At 37.9% G+C, this 16,867-nt stretch overlaps 1 protein-coding gene across 1 annotated transcript in view; it reads right to left on the bottom strand.

Moving 5' to 3' along the window:
• LOC136694501 (A disintegrin and metalloproteinase with thrombospondin motifs 20) overlaps positions 1 to 16,867 on the bottom strand; it is a 79,110-nt gene that overhangs the window by 44,264 nt on the left and 17,979 nt on the right. Inside the window, exons 4-11 of the mRNA XM_066668119.1 lie at positions 14,757 to 15,001; positions 14,059 to 14,142; positions 13,729 to 13,853; positions 13,015 to 13,055; positions 11,568 to 11,673; positions 9,086 to 9,232; positions 5,524 to 5,665; positions 4,001 to 4,105 (exon numbers count right to left, since the gene is read on the bottom strand). Of these exons, the coding sequence (XP_066524216.1) occupies positions 4,001 to 4,105; positions 5,524 to 5,665; positions 9,086 to 9,232; positions 11,568 to 11,673; positions 13,015 to 13,055; positions 13,729 to 13,853; positions 14,059 to 14,142; positions 14,757 to 15,001 (995 nt within the window). The remainder of the gene's footprint in view (positions 1 to 4,000; positions 4,106 to 5,523; positions 5,666 to 9,085; positions 9,233 to 11,567; positions 11,674 to 13,014; positions 13,056 to 13,728; positions 13,854 to 14,058; positions 14,143 to 14,756; positions 15,002 to 16,867) is intronic.

The raw sequence follows: 16,867 nt of genomic DNA, 5'->3' as shown, positions 1-16,867 counted from the left end.
AACAAACACCCAGAGGAAACCTATTCAGAGACAGGAAGAGCATCTAATATATAACACACAATAAAATTTAGACAGTCTAGATTATGGAGACCATGGTTTCTTGGGAAAGTTGACTTTCTATGTGTCATATTGTAAGTTGCTGATCTCAAAATGAAAAAAAAGTTACAAAATGAATCCAAGCTGGTAAATTAAGGACATAAATACATCTAAACATAAATGAAAAATTATTCAAAGAAAACAAAAAACACATGGTTGCATTCTGTAACCGTGCAAAACACTAGCAAAAGATACTCTACACACGCACGTGTGTGTGTAGGTGAATGCAACATCTGATTTGTCCAAAGCAGTCATTTCAGCTCATAATGACAGTCTATAGCCCTCAACAACAAGCACAACACAGGGACCTGTACAGAGGTGCTACATCATCCTGGGAGAACTAAGGCTCACATGCATATACATAAACACAGATGTCAGCTAGACTCATGCTTAGAAACAAGGCCCTGTGTTGTTTTTTAAAGCCTTGAAATATTTAATAATGTTGACAAAAGACCATTTATCTCAAAATAAGCCCCAGGACAGATTAACTGATCCACAGTTTCACAAACCTGCTGACTCCTCTTATGATCAATAAAAACTGCTCTGGTTTATTGTAACCTGACTATGCCTTGTTAAATTCCAATTTATCACAATGCTTCCTTCTTTTATGTTTCCTTCTTGAGACTAGCAGCAAATGCCTATGAACCCATAATCTAGGTCCTAAAGTGCTTAAGTCCTCCTTCTTGATAACTCTGGCATGCGCAGGGGCATGGCAACCAAAACAACAATTCATTTGTTAAATCAACTCCTTGGACCTGTTTTTGGGCGTCTCGGTGGAAAGGCAGGCAGATTAGCAAGTAAGGTGACATTGATCCAGGCAATGGAGCATTGAGGTAAAGAGCAGAGAGCCGACACAATGCTCTGAATGAGCTGCCAGCAACGGCAGCCAAGGTGCACAGCCGCCGCCAGCAAATTCTATTCCACCAGACTTTTGCAAGACTGCACTATCTCGCTCTAATTGTGTGAGACGAGGGCAGGTCGCATGGAGCAGGAAAGATCCCCCGAGTTTAATTGTGAGTGAGGCACAATGCCCTGTTTTGTGGTCTAGTGATATACAATGACTAGTAAAATGTCTTGGGAAGATAAGGAAGATGCATACATCATAATTAACATGTAAACTAAGGCCTAGAACCTTCTATTTATCAACCTACCTTAGAACACAATATTATCTCCATTAATAATTAAACAAGTGGCTACTAATATCAAGCACTCCACATGCTTTCTGCTCTCCCTGGAAATACAGTTAAGAACTTTATGCAGATTATATCAATATCTTAGTTGACCATGACCTGGAGAATGTAAAAACAAGCCTCTCTGATTTGACATACCAATTTGGCAATGTATGTATGCTACTTTTTAAATAAAATGATATACTGGACTTTATTTTGGATACAGAATGGTTTTCAAAAGAATAAAAATGCTTTCTAAAGAATTTTCTGTGTTCTGCAAATAACCAGATGGTATGCTATTCTGCAACACATCATTTTGGAGCACCTGTGAAGGAGGTGCTGCTCATGGTGGGTCTACTGGACCTATGGACAGCAGCAGACAGACTGGCTGTGTTGAAAGTCTGTCCTGGGCCATGCTTTTTGAAGGGCTGCAGGGGGAAAGAGGAGAATGGTGGCAGTATTTATAGACAACAAGTGATGGGATGCCCTCGTTAGAGTAAGGCTCATTGAACCAGATGACAGACAAACCACCAGTGTCATGTGACTACATTACTCACTCCTGCGCCCAGTTAGTGGAAAGAGGGAGGGCAGTGAAGGAAAAAGAAAAAGGAGGGAGTGAATTTGAACTAAAAAGAGCCAAGTAATTATCGTTAGCATTGGTGGAGTACGACCAAAATGTGGCTACTCCCCACTGTGGTCACATTTTTGGACTTATTAACCCCAAATTAGCTTCAAATATTTAATCTGAATGTATTTAATTATCTATAAATGTAATAATGGCACTGGCTAGACATTAGACGTCTACAAATGCATTTCTTACTTTATTAGCTTTTTGATTGTTAAAAATGTACATTCTTTACATAATTTATACTGAGATTTAATGACTTTGGCACTTTTTCATTGCATGGTACCTACACTGCATGACTCTACTCACTTTTTGTGATTAATCTCTACTGTAGCTTGAAGACTTTCTACTAATGTGTAATTTATGCTGGATGTCTGCATTACGTCAGATAGAGTGGTAACCTTCTCTGGTCAATCAGCATTCTGCACGGTTTACACATCACGGTAAGTGAGCAGGTACTAAAAAAGTACACAGTTCTTGGTACTATATTTGTGTAATGTAAAAGCAAAAGCAGTATAGTGTTGAGTAGAATAATTTAGGTTCCATGCAGTGGAAAAGTGCCATTAGCACCACACTAGAGCAAGAGAAAAGAAAGAGATTGTTAACAAGCCTCTCTGAATACTCGCCCACATTAAAGAACTCTAAACAGACAGGTGAGCTGAGACTGAGAGCCCTTTTTCTTTCAACTCCCTCCACTTCAAAGTGCCCAGCAAGGAGATGACACCAAGCCCTCGGCACCACAAACAAAGGTGCAGGTGCCATGCATGAGCAATTTAAAAAAGAAGAAAAGAAGGCCCTTTGTGTTCTTGTGTTGTTTTAGAATTGTGAAGAGATATTTTCCCCCAACAATCAAGAAACTATGTTTGAAGTACGGCTCTTCCATCACACTTATTTTTATTTATACAGAGACTGTAGACTGCTTTGTGCCATTACAGCCTGTCAAATAATCAGAAAGTTAAAGCTTTAATAGACTCAGTTATAGCAAAGCACAAAATCAGAGTCCCCTTTCACTAAAAAATAATGATGACACAACTGAACTCCTTCATGCTCCTATGGTTTTAATCAGACAGAATTTGGCCCTCATAGCAACAAATTATGCACAAACTGCAAATGGTTCTCCTCAGCACACTCCCTTGTGCATAGCAGTCCAGCACTTAATGAGAACAAGAGAAGGCTTTCCAGGCACACTGAAATCCCACAACTGTGTCATGGTTGTTTTGGTTGGATTACGACACTAACTGTCCCAGTTAGCAATTCTGAACTCAAGCAGTGTAGTAATGCCAGGCGAACCTAGACTGTGACTCTAAACCCACATAGTGTTTTTGAAGTTTCCCTGCAAGCATCCTGTGGGTAAATGGATAAGAAAAGGGAATAGGGACCCCCTTCTTTCCACAGCTCTCTCTGAAGCCAGTTATGTGGGTCTTTTGTGTGAAACTAGTCTCAGCCCAGAGCTCCCTGACCAATGACCCACTCACCCGCATCTTAACGAGACTCGGGGGTCGTGGGTTCAGAACAAGGTGACTTGACTGAGAGCGCTGCAAGGCATCCCATTTCAAAGGCCCAATGCCCCCTCCTCTTTCTAAACCCTCCAATTACTCCCACAGTGCCAGTCACAGTGCACTAAATGCTGCTAATTAGCATAGCATCCCAAAGGTGGAGGACAACAAGTCTCGCTGTGAGTTTAGACTGCTAATGTTACAAGTGGTAGAAGACAGATATGCCTATTCAGCTAGTCAAGGTCTCTTGTTGTTACATTTATCATCAGTTGACCAAAGAATACAATAGTGTTACTCAAGCTTTTCCATTGTGACCTGAAATAAAAGTCTGTTTCCTTGAGGTAGTGGGCAGGTCTTAGGCTTTACCCCAGATTTGTGATGTTTGTGCCATGAAACATCTCTTCAAGCACTATCCAAACTAGATGATGCATGTGGCCAAATGCAGTAAACTGTTCAAATGGGTCTTTATGCACTTAGCATGAAATGTGTTTCAGGGACAAGCAAAGAGAAGAATGCTCACATTACCCATGTCAACAGAGCGGACATTTCCAGGCAACACAACACTAACTGTGAGACAAAAATAAAGAAAATTAATATTAGGAAAAGAGTCTCACCATTCCATGACCACATTCAGTTCCGTCAGCCAAGGGCATATGCTGTGTGCGACACCCTTTGTGATCTCCCTCAGGGCTGGTGCACCAGAGTCTCTTGCACTGTTTCTGCAATATGAGAAAACAGAATAAAGCAGTTGCACTCAACATACTCAACTCAAACATACTCTCACATAAGAGATTCACCCTGGTGCCGTTGTGCAGGTAATGTTATTTGATTCATGGTATTATTTTACAATGTATGTATCCACAAATGCAAAGAAGAAACAATGTACAAAGTGGATCCAGAAACACCAATGCCTTTTCTAGGCCCAAACTCATTTAATCACGGATAAATCATAAATGCCACGTCCTCCAGACTAAAGAGGTGACAGATCATCTGGCTTGTTATAAGTGCACAGTTCAAAAGCCAGCATCCATGATGGTATTGGGGTGCATTAGTGCACAGTAGCGTCAGTAATTGAAGATCTGGAGCAAAATGTTGCCATCCAGACAACACCATTTTTCTTGCTTATTCAGTAAAACATGGTGTTTACAAATAAGGTTTGATGCATTAAACAAAAATTTGATCCAGCAAACAAATTCAGTATGTCAAACTCCTTGAACTATTATTTAAATAAATTAAAATATAATCCTAATATAATACAATAGTACATATCACTACCTTTAAGTAGGTAACATAATTGAACCATTTTCTAGAATATTTATATATTTTTAAATTGTGTTGATTTCATATGCCCAATTTCATCTATGTTCTTTTATTTTATTTTATTTCTATAATGAAACCTTCCCCTCTGCTTCTGGAAAAAAGAATGTAATGTATGTTTAGGGAACACAGATGGACATTAATTCTACTCTTGTACTTTTAAAGGCATTTATATTTTAGGAACAGTATCTCTACCGTAACTTTTTCTCTGAGAGCGTATACACTCAATCTTATTTAACTCCCCTTTGGCGTGTTAAATTGCTAATTGTGGAACCTTCCAAAACAGTGTCGCTTGTATATACTTTTCAATCTGATTTTGCCTTTGTCACAAACTTTTTTGGAGTGTGTTGCATGTGTCACATCATACTGTTTTATATTTACAAAATACAATGAGTTGTGTCTGTAAAAACACTAAAAATATTGTCTTTGTAATCTAATCAGTAAAATAAATGTTCAAGTAATTGAACCAATTACAGTTTTTAGTTTAATAATTTTTTTTTATGTCCCAACATTTTGTGTGTTTGTGCTGTAGTTAATTATAGGGTACAGCTATGTAGCTTTATCTAAGAGATATTAGCAGAGACTACAGAAATATATACCTTTGTTTATGGCAAATTTCACCATAATTCAGCATCAGAATTTAACAGTTTTTCCTCATATGTGTATTCTGACCCAACAAGACAAAAGTTGGTTTTGAACTCTAACCTCTGCTTCCTTCTAGAAATTGTTAAAATGTCACTAAGGCATCACAGCAGTTTTAATATGCTGAAATGGTTGGATTTCTCTATTACAGATGTTCACACATGAAGCTTAGCCTTACCATAAATGGACAGACTTGAGATCCAGGTCCAAACATCAGTTCACACTGCCGATTAGCGTTGTAAATTTGCCCTGGGAGCTTAACAGGTAGGTCATAGGTCCTTCCAACTGGTTCATCCATCAAACACTCCCCATATCCAGTACTGTCATGTAAAAGACAAAGGAAAGCAGCTGCCATATATAACATGAGCAATAAACACTATGATTTTAGTAAATAGCTTATTCATTAGTATAATATTTACGTTCATGTCCCTAACATGTCTTCCAGTGAACTCACACAGGTCAACAGATATGACAGTGCAACACTTTAACGGCAGGTGATCTGTTTCTTTGCCTGCCAAGAACACTAAAATGATTTGGCTCAGTCAAAGCTCTTCCATCTCTCACACAAGTAGTTACATATGAATGTGAAAAAAGGACACACCTTCTATGGACCTCAGTGTACTTGCAGAAAATGGAAGGATTAATAATTATAATTAAAAATAAGGTTTCATTGTCTCTGTGATCCCTCTCACTGGTGACCAAAACCTAGAAAAGAAACAGCTATATAAAACATTCTAAACCAATATGCTTTTCAAAAGCAAATTTTAGTAGCTTACCAGAAAACAATGTATTATTAAAACAGTATACTTCCACAGCTGGAGCCTTCTCTCTGTTTCCTGTTCTGCTAGTGTACTTTTGCCAACAGAGAAAAAGGAAACCGAGCCACACAATAGCAGCTTGATGTGTAATTATGAGACATGTTGACACTGCTCGTGCAATTTGTCCACTGTGAGGGGGGACTAGACACCTGTTTCTTCCAGCCCCAGCTGATCCCCCGAGCCTTCTCATTACCTCAGCTTATCCCCTGTCACTGCACTGGGACTCTTTCAGGTCTGGAAGTGCTCAGAGGCACCTTTGTTTTCAGGCAGAGTGAAAAGCACTAACTGCAGTATGTGTTCTTTAGGGAATTAATCTATTCAGCAATGAGAGGAGAGCACAAAAGCTATGTTGTAGGTGTGCCTCTGCTGTAGACTCATCAAAATGGTCTATAGTGAGGCCCTTTCAGCAGTATGCTGTCAGCACATCAGGTATATGAACCACTGGTCTGTTATTAAAAACAGTGTAACTGTATTAGAGAAATAAAGCAACGCTCTCAGTCATAGACTCAAAAGCGCACACCTGTTATTCATTGAATAAGTTCTTTCAAGTGGGCTGCACCGTGGCGCTGCAGGTAGTGTCACAGTCACATAGCTCCAGGATCTCAGTGTTCTGGGTTCAGTCTGTACCTCCTTGCTCCTTACTAAGGACTACAGCACAGCCCTTGTTCCAGAGAACTGAGGCTCAAATCAGACATTTGGAGGATAAAGCAACATATATTACAGCGCAAAACAGAGTGTAGGGTCTTTTATTTTCAGCTTATTTCCTCTCTCTTTTAAGATAAACTAACAACTGCGGTGGGCTACTGGGAATGAAATGATGTGTCTTTCCCCCACCAGTTTTCAGAGCATGACAGTCTGTGAGCTCCCAAAGCACCACTGCCCTGAGGCTCTCTTAAATGCATATAAATGCACAGGATTTTGCCAGGTACTTTATTAGACACAGAAAGGAAACTGGATGCACCAGACATGTTATTGTTTTTAAATGACATTCTCATTTTGAAATATTGTTTAGATTTTTAAATAAAGCAGTACAGAGAATTCAAATTAAACCGCCTAAACAATGTTAAAGTAGGTCTAGTCCAAGCAAACTGGAACATAAATAACTTTATAAATCACTGGGATTCACAGTTGAATACCACCAAAATTTTTTTGTAGAACTGATTCAGCAATCTGTATTAGACTGTAAAACAGGAGCTTAAATATCTAGCAAATAGAGTTAACAGAGCCGACACTGAAATAGTTTACAAAATACATGTTCAAAAGTTTCTGAATGTTATTTATACTCTTTAAGAGTAACTGTCATGATTCATTCCATACACACAACTAAGCTGTGAAAGAACTATTCTTTTCAAGTGTAGCTGTGTTCCCTTGAGTGTATGTGTGTGTGTGTGTATGTGTGTGTGTGTGTGTGTGTGTGTGTGTGTGTACTCCTTAATCTGCTGACAGTAGAGTGTTAGGAAGTGAAGGGCTCTTGAAGATGAACAGGCAGTCAAAACACTGATGTGCTTAAGCACCTTGCCTTTTAGGAAGTACCTTGGTCATCGATGCTGTGCATTGTTGCCCTGGGTGAGTTCCGAAGCAGTAAGCTTCGTTTTCCATCATTCCCACCAGCTGACAAACACCCTGATACCAGTTCCAAAGCCTCCTTCGTATTCCTTGTTTATAAATATTGCCATTGTTAAGCCATTCCACCTCCCGCAAAATATACAACATGGAAAAACTTTGTCAGTCGCCCCACTGCTGACATTTTCCTTTCAGTTTCATGAATGAGATTTCAGCCAACTCTCCCACAGATTCCTGTACACCAATCAGTGGGTTCAGGCTACCACTCTTAACTCTCATAACAACATGTTATGCATGATATATTATGTAGTGTTTAGTAATTAACCCATAAGTGAATCATTACATTATTCAATATCATACAATTAATTACTGAACAGCAGTACTGCAGTTAAAGTTAAAAAACCTGTCCACTTGTTTTTATTTATGTTAATGTATGGTAACCTTTAGAAATATGCCAAAAATACGCATTTACCAATTTATATAGTGCATTCAAAGTGTTTAAAAGCTCAAAAACAGCATCTGTGTGAGCACTAACACGGTTAATAACCTAGAGGAAAAAAAAACCTCCTTTCCTCCACTGACCATCTCTCTTCCTTTGCTTAAAATTTTCAGCCAAATCCTATGGTGCAAAGTCCACCCTTGCCTGGTCAGACTAACCCTGCATCCCCCGCCCGATGCCTTCTACACAGTGAACAAGCCCTCATCAACAAGGCTGTCTTTTGTGGAGGTCCCACAGGCGAGAGCGCCAGAGAGTAGATCAAAGGGTCGCATCCAGCAGGAATCTAATTTTAACTGACATTTCCCATCTTAAAGGGAAGCCCTTCAGCTGGGGCTGTTGCTTGCTGCTCCACTTTGGAAGCCTTGAATGAACTGCTGCCCTGGGATACCGTTGCTGAGGACAAAGCACGTCAGCGACTAAATGACTGTTTGTCCAATGTCAGAGTCATTCTGTCCAGCAGAGAAGTGAGGGACAGAGAGAGAGAGGGAAACAGAGAGAGAGAGTAGAAGAGAAGGGAAGACACTAACAGGGTAGGGTAGAGTGGACCAAACAAGAGGATTATGATCAATCCCCGTCTTCAGCCTGGAAATATTTTAACAAAATGCAAAACCACAATCGAACCATGTGGGCAGCAAATAACACTCAAACTGTTTTGGATTTCATAAAGAGAGTGAGGCAACTCACTACACAGGGTATAGAATGTTCATGTTTGTCATTTACATATGTATATCCACCAGTATGGTTTTTAAACAACTTTGCATGTTAAAACAAGAGCAAGGAAAGGAAAGATTGGAAGTAACTGTGACGTGACAGCATTATCGAACTTATTGTCTGTCAATGAGAGAAAGACAAGCACCTACTCCAAAAACTCTGTGATGTACTTTCGACTGCATTTTGACCAGGACCATGGACTGGTGTCGTAGTTTAAGGTTGGTGCCATGACATGATACTGATGCTTCATTCCTGCTTCCCGGCATTTTGGGTTGTCATCATGAGGCATGTTGAAACTGAATGAGACACAAGCACAAAGACATTAGAAGAAAATAAACTTGCATGTGTGAAAAAGTACAATTTGAAGGGCCAAATATTTAATCATCACGAATACACAAAGAAAGCCCATCAAGCCAGAAGTCCCTATCAATAATAATATCATGACATTTTTAGACAGTGAGATGAAACTACTGTATCCATAAAGCAGATTTCCTTTGCATGAAAATTATTTTAGGCATAGCCCACTTGTATTACCAAATTAAAACCCACAAATATATTCAAATGTGCACATGCGCGCACACACACACACACACGTGACAAGGGTGAAGCAGAATGGATTATACCCAGCTGTGATGGGTTTACTGAGATATACGAGACTGCAGCTGTGAGATCACATACACATTCAACCACACAAAAGATATGGCATGCAGCCTGATTTATAAATGTGTTGGTAACATGTTAAATCAGTAACCCTGCAGACTTTAAGTACATAATAAGCTTCTAAATGCCTTCAGCTGATTCAACAAGATATATGGTAATGTGAGACTTTTGGGTAAACCAATGAGCAGCAAACTAACAAAAGCAACAGCAACTTGGAAAACAACACTTTGAATGAGTGCAAAAGTGACAAGGCTACATCTGCTATGTAATCTGGAAATATTAACTGCATTTTGTTACTTATAATTATTGCCTGGAACATGAAACCACAGCTTTGCTTACTGAGTGTGATGAAAAACTAGAAACCACTTTCTTTTATGTGATTTACACAGTTCATGAAATCCCTGCCCTCGTGTGATAAGAATAACATTATTAAGTACAAAAACCTTGTAAATGAAAGCTTATTTTCTACATTAATATAGCTATAACCAAACACACTGCTTTTTTAATGAACGGAAAAACTTTCCCCATTCATGTGTAAGCCAGCCCTTGCCTCTTCCGTTCTTCACAAAGAAAGTGGTGTGCTAAGTATAAATTGCAGTCCTATGTGCCTTTTATTTCTTCAGATGTTATTTTTAGGTTTCTCTTAACATCTGTTACAATTTTCTTGTTATCTGCTGCAATGGTCTTCCTAAGATGGCCTATTGCTTATACCTCAAGTAGTGTGAAATTTACCTAATCTGCTGATCTTTGGAGATGTATCTTAATTGTTAATATGTAGTTTACCACATCACTTGAACACAGCAGCTGTCCTTCACATTGTGTGAAAATCTCATGAAGAAATGTTTTAAACTGACTTCAGTTGAACGTTAAGAATACATTTCCTCCTCCTATTACTGCTTTGCAAATGCATTTTTTCTTGGGCAGCGATTATATAAAATGCTTATTTCTTTACAAATATTTTTTAACACAATACAAATTTTATCTGTTCATATTTGCAGCAGTCGACAGTGTAAGGGTCACTGGTGATAGATTCAACTCAGCACCCACTTGAACTATTGGAATGTGTTCCATCTATCAGCTCTGTGGGGGAGCAGAATTTCTGCAATTCTTACATGCATTCTGACACTGGAGTCATTCACTAAATGAGAATGAGGGCACTGCAGAGAATTACGCATAGCAGCTTTTGAGTGGTGAGTCATATGTTATAAGCTGGTCATCTATCTACAATAGCTTTATTCATAGGCACAAACATTTGTATGTGTGTTTAAACTAATGTCATCATAACAGTATTTTACATGGTAATTAAGTGGAACAGAATGAAAACTTTGTAGTGAATTTCTCCAGCTCTATACAGAAGTGTAAGCTTATTGTATATAATCACAAGCCATAGTTGGAAAATATAAAAAGATCTCACAAATACATCTATGTTTGCAGTCATAAAATGCATGTAAATAAAGCTGATATCACACTAATCATACTTTTAAGTATGTTTAGTATGTACTTGCACTAAGTAAGAATGTGCTTCTGCTTAATTTGACAGTTAACAAGCAAACAAATTACTGGTTGCATTTTTTTATTAAAAAAAATGAAATTGCAAAGATACCAAAAAGCAATGCAGAAGGCTTCCTTTTAGATATTTTTATGAAAATGGAGCTTAATTTGCTTTAAAAGCAAAGCACAATGTTCAGAAAATGAATTAATAATATACAACAACAAGTGTAAAAAAAAACTTTTTGAAATTATATCTTAGTATTTTAAACTTGCTTAGCCATATGGGTTAAGCCATGCTGAGTACAGTGAAGTAAAGGAAGGCAGAATACAGAGAGGGTATTAAGGCTGGCATGTTATTAAACATGCTTTATTGTGCTTTGCACCTGCGTGAGCGCCCCTGCAAGGGGGATAAGAGGGCTTTTGTGCAATGCAATAGGGAAACTTTCATCCAGATGGACCCCTTTGGGGGTCGAAACTTACACATGGCCAAGTTCATGGGCAATGGTAAAGGCAGAGCTGAGACCATTCTCTTCACTAATGGAGCAGCTCCGGTATGGATCACACATCGTGCCCAATTCTGCTAGGCCTAGACCAGAAACACAAACACAATACAGCAGGATTAAGGTTGGTGCAAACCTGAATAAACATATGTTATTTTTAGTCATATTTCAATTACATTTCAATTTTAAAACCCAAGGAATATGGTTACAACAAGAATTTGAAATGATCAAAAAATATAAATAAATTATATAATATATAAATGTGGTCACATTACGGGCCACGGTGCATTTTTATGTAAATCACTGTTCCATTATGTTTATTCACAGGATCTCCTGCCTGGTACTATTCCAAGATGAGCCTGCTCCCACAGCTGCTCCCACTACACACACAGCTGACCACAGACCAGTGAGACATCAAATGAGAAAAGCAGATCAAATACTGGGAGCTCTGATAGTAATGCTCCTTCAGCCCACCTGATGCTTCCTGTCATTCATATAGTGGTAGACACTGCTAGCAGAAGGAGATCAAGGCAGTGCTGGACAAGGTCACCAAACACACAGGAGTCTTACAGGCATATGAGTGACAAGGCTATTAAATAAAGGTGACCGCAGGCAGCTGCACAATTTCAGCTCACAGTATAATGAATCTATTATCATGCTGTGCAAAGCTTTTACTGTACCTGTTAACCCTTCTCCCATGGTGTTTACACCTTATTCCTTTGTTAGTTTACTAAATAAGCAGGAATATTATGCTAAAGGACAAATTGTAAATTAGTTTTTTTATTTCATTAATATGTTTTTGATTTTAATTTGATGAAAACCTATCACTGAACAATACTTGAACCTTCATTAATTGAGTGTAATGTAATAATGTAATTATGCTACATTTTCAAAGGTGCATTCCCTGATGAAAATGCAGTCTGACTGCACACTGACAAGCAGTTCTCCGTTGGGTTCCAGGGTGCTGCTAAACAGTTGCTATTGTGTTTCTTGTTGTTGCTAATGTATTGGTACATGGTTCATGTTAATACCAGACTCAGAAACCAGGTCAAATTTGCCTTGATTTAATCATCTTCCAAGGCAGCATCCTTGAAACGTCTTTCTTTTTTCAAAAGAAATCTTTCCAAGTGGTTTGATTTAGCATAAGAGGGTTTGATTTCTGCAGCAATTTGATTTCTCACAAACCTCTACCTAGACTCATGATAACCATGGAGATGACAGAGATAACTGCTTAGATGCTACTGATGACCAGAGTCTTAAGCACCTCAGAGCAAGTGTGAACTGAAGAGGAACTGACTCTATAAAAGCACTCCTACACTGGGGCCTATATTTATCATACCTCTCATTTTAGGAGTTCTGATCAGTTTTTAGATCTTCATTACTATGGACCCTGACGATAGCAGAAGACAGCAGTAGAGAGCCTTTACCTAATGTGTCACACTTGTCTTTTGCTCGACAGATATCCTCCCTGTATGAAAATACAGAAATTTATGGAAGCAATCATGTACACTATTCAAAAAAAAAAAAAAAAAAAGAAGAAGCAATGCATACTTTTGTAATAAAAACAAACAGACTTCAATGCAATGTAATGTTTCTGAGCTGTTTGAATACTGTTCATGTTGTATTACAGCAAAGTATCATACTGTGCGTATCTGTTTTAGGCACCTAAGAAATGTATTTAAGATTATAAAGCTATTTATATTAGCAGTAAAAATGTATATATATATATATATATATATATGTTTAACCTGTTCCAAATCTCTCCTCTTGGCAGTCCTTAAGATCAAGGGGAATAACTGGAAACAAACTTTTCTTCTTCACACTAGCTGCTACTTTAAAAAACACCTGGTAGTTTGACCTTTTTGACGTTTTTGTATCTATTGTAATTCTATATAATTTTGCACAAGAATCATGCTTACTGAGATATTTTTTAAAATAATAATAACAATCTTAAGTGCCAAAGACTTGCACTGTACTGTATAACATGCAGCATAATTAAAAATGTTATCTTGATCAAACTAAGGAAGTACTTTTTATTTTATGCATACATATGGTCAGTCACATGAACAAAAGCAAAGCACTAGGTAACTGAGTAAAAAGGTGAAAAATAAAATGTAAAAACTAAGAGCAGATATAGGCACCTTGTGATGAGCAGTGCTGTGTCATGATGAGAGGGGTGGCTGTCATCTAAAACATTCTGGCTCTGTTGCCATACACAGAAGTTGTGAAGCGTTGTAGCAGCATAGAAATTCACATTTGGCCCTTCCTAACATGGTATAAAGAAACAGCTTTTAATTTAATACCACTAAAGTGTAAATGTTACATGAAACTAAATGCACATGTTAAGAAAGTTATTAAAACATTCAGTTATCACTGTGAAATCCAAAGGACACTGAGAAGACCAAAGAATCTGATGAAATCAGGCTGATTGAAGTTGATTTAAATTAAAAAGTAATACAGTTGGCACAAACCTGTTCATTGTGAATAATGATCAATTTAACAATCATGACATTGATGAGGTTTCCCACACTAGGGTCTTTGTAAACTGCAGCCACCTGAAATGAGACAAACACAAAGATAAAGACAAATCGATGTTGAACCATGTTTAACTAGAGGTTAAATGTCATCAGTTATTTTTCAAATAGTTTGGATCTACAGCATGCAAATTTCTTTACATGTCACTTTAAACAACAGTGTAAATACAATGATTCAAAGATGTAAAATGCAATATCTATAATTTTCAGGAGATTCAGAATTAAGCCTAATCTTAAACAGAAGCCCTTTCAAAATGAAAGGCAAATTAGAATACAATTCCTAGTTGAATGCTTGAATTGGTTCACTATAATTAGTCCACTATAATTATGGAAAATGCCACAAAAGTACAGGGGACGCCATCAATATACAAACCATTTAATAGAACAGCCAAAGGAAAGAAGTGGGTAGAAAGATGTCACTGTTAATCAGTTTTAATAGTGCCTCTACAAATGTGAACATCATTACTCTAAAAGAGTTGGCAAATACTCAGAGTATAGGTGACTGAATCTGCCATCACATCAGATAATGCAGACAATGACAGTGCTAGTACTGACGTATCTCTATAAAACTGTCCTAAATGTATATGAAAATTAAATTATAAATATAAAATTTTAAGAAATATATGTTTACTTACTACTGACATGATTGTTAGAATGTAGTGCTCCAGGTTGCGTCCATGATGCCGCACCATCTTAGCATCTGCTGTAACCATCAGTTCCACAAAGCGTGGGTATGAGAGGAACCGCTTTTTGCGGCTGCTATGAGTGTAGTTTGACTTGGGCATTCTTGGAACATGTTTGTCCATTGTCTCCCATGCTGACTTCAGCTCCTCTAAAAGGCTTCCATTATTATGGACTGGAAGGTGATGTTTAACACGATCTGGGAAAAAAAAGACAAATGTGCTATAAATATTTGAGCAAATGAGGAGAATATGAGCACTGGTTCTTTTTGAACTCTCAATTATAGAATATTTGTTTCCATACTATTTTTTTATCCCTGTGTCAGTGTAACTACCTAACTGTAGAACTGCATGTTCTAAAAAGAAAATAAACTTGTTTCACATTACTTAACTACTGGACCATCTGATGTGCAAAATGATGGTGCTTTTTTGTGTTTGAATGAGAGGAGTGGGGATTCTCGTTCAGAATATCTTTATAAACACATACACAACTAAAACGCCTCGAAGTTTATAACATTCACATAAAAGATATTTAATGTTAAAAACAGCTAATTCTGTTGAGTGAAGCTGAGTTTTCATAGATGACATTAAAGATTTACACTGACATTTTTAATGTATGAAAAAAAAAAAAAATCTTTTGGGTGGGAATAAATATTTGCAGTATTTTTAAATAATACATTTTTATTTGAATAAAATTAAACTTATATGTACTGTAAAATCTGTAAAATCTGTAAAAAAGAGTTTTGAAAAATAAAATAAGATAATTAATTCCACAATTTTCTTAAATTAATTGCAAATAAACACATGGTCCCTTCTTAAGACTGAAGCTTTTAATAAAGTATATTTGAATGTAAAATAAAATAATTAATGTAAGACACAAAATATGTTTTAGAAATAATTAAGGCTAGAGCACAGCTCATGGCTCAAAGTGACATTAAAAAAGAAACTGTTCGTGTATGTGTGTGTGTGTGTGTGTGTGTGTGTGTGTGTGTGTGTGTGTGTGTGTGTGTGTGTGTGTGAGGGAGAGGGGAGGTGGAGGAGGAGGAGGAGGAAGTGAGAATTAGTTATAATATTTAGGATTAGGCCGTATAATGGTATTTCAGTATACCTTGACGTGTAAAAATGTGGATGTGTTCTCAAAATGAGTGTGGTGTTTATTACGTGTGTGTGGGGTGTGTCAAATTTCTGTTGTTAGACTGACAAAAAATAAAGCACAAGGTCAAAGAGTTAACCATGTGCATATGAGAGAGCCTCGGGGAGGGGTGCGGTGGGAGCTCACTGACTGCTGATGCCACACTCTGAAAATGAATTAGAATTAGTTCATTGGCCACTGCGCTTGCACACAGAGAAATTTGTTCTCTGAATTTAACTCAATCCATGCAGTGAAACACACATTTACACACACATATTAGTGAAAATTAGGAGGCAGTGAGCACACATGCCCGGAGCGGTGGGCAGCCCTGGCACCTGGGGAGCAGTTGGGGTTAGGTGCCTTGCTCAAGGGCACTTCAGTTATGATCTGCCAGCTCTAGGGATTGAAACAGCAACATTTCGGTAAACTCATCGCAGTTGAGAGTTTGGAATGAAGCTGAATACAGACCAAACAGAAGACACTTCACTCGATTTTGTTCTCACAGTTATGGGGCTATATCTGTAAATATGTGTGTTTGGAGCTTCAGTTTAGGATAAAATCATCTGCTGGGTTAAGCTACACCACAAGTGCCTGTTAGCTGGCCAGCTGTGCTTCTAAACAGTGTAGAGCCTGCCTTACTTCACTTATTTTCTGTTTCTCCAGCACAAGTCGCTGAAATTTGCTCTCAGAAATGTGTTTTCATTGTCAACATATGTGCTGGTATATGCCGTCAGGTTGTGCTGAGATGAACTGCACAGCGCCGAACTAACAGCGTTGTGACCAACAGTTACCGATATGAGTCTCACGCAGCATGACAGTTCACCCCCCATGGCAACCTCACGTGTTAAACTCCTGCACGTGATAACGTGAGATTATGCGTTAATTTTGACAGCACTGTTTGATTTTTAAGTTATATATTTTAAGACAGCAAGTT

The sequence above is a fragment of the Hoplias malabaricus genome, chromosome 4 (assembly GCF_029633855.1).
Source record: "Hoplias malabaricus isolate fHopMal1 chromosome 4, fHopMal1.hap1, whole genome shotgun sequence".
Lineage (NCBI taxonomy): Eukaryota > Metazoa > Chordata > Actinopteri > Characiformes > Erythrinidae > Hoplias > Hoplias malabaricus.
This window is presented reverse-complemented; position numbering and strand designations above follow the sequence as displayed.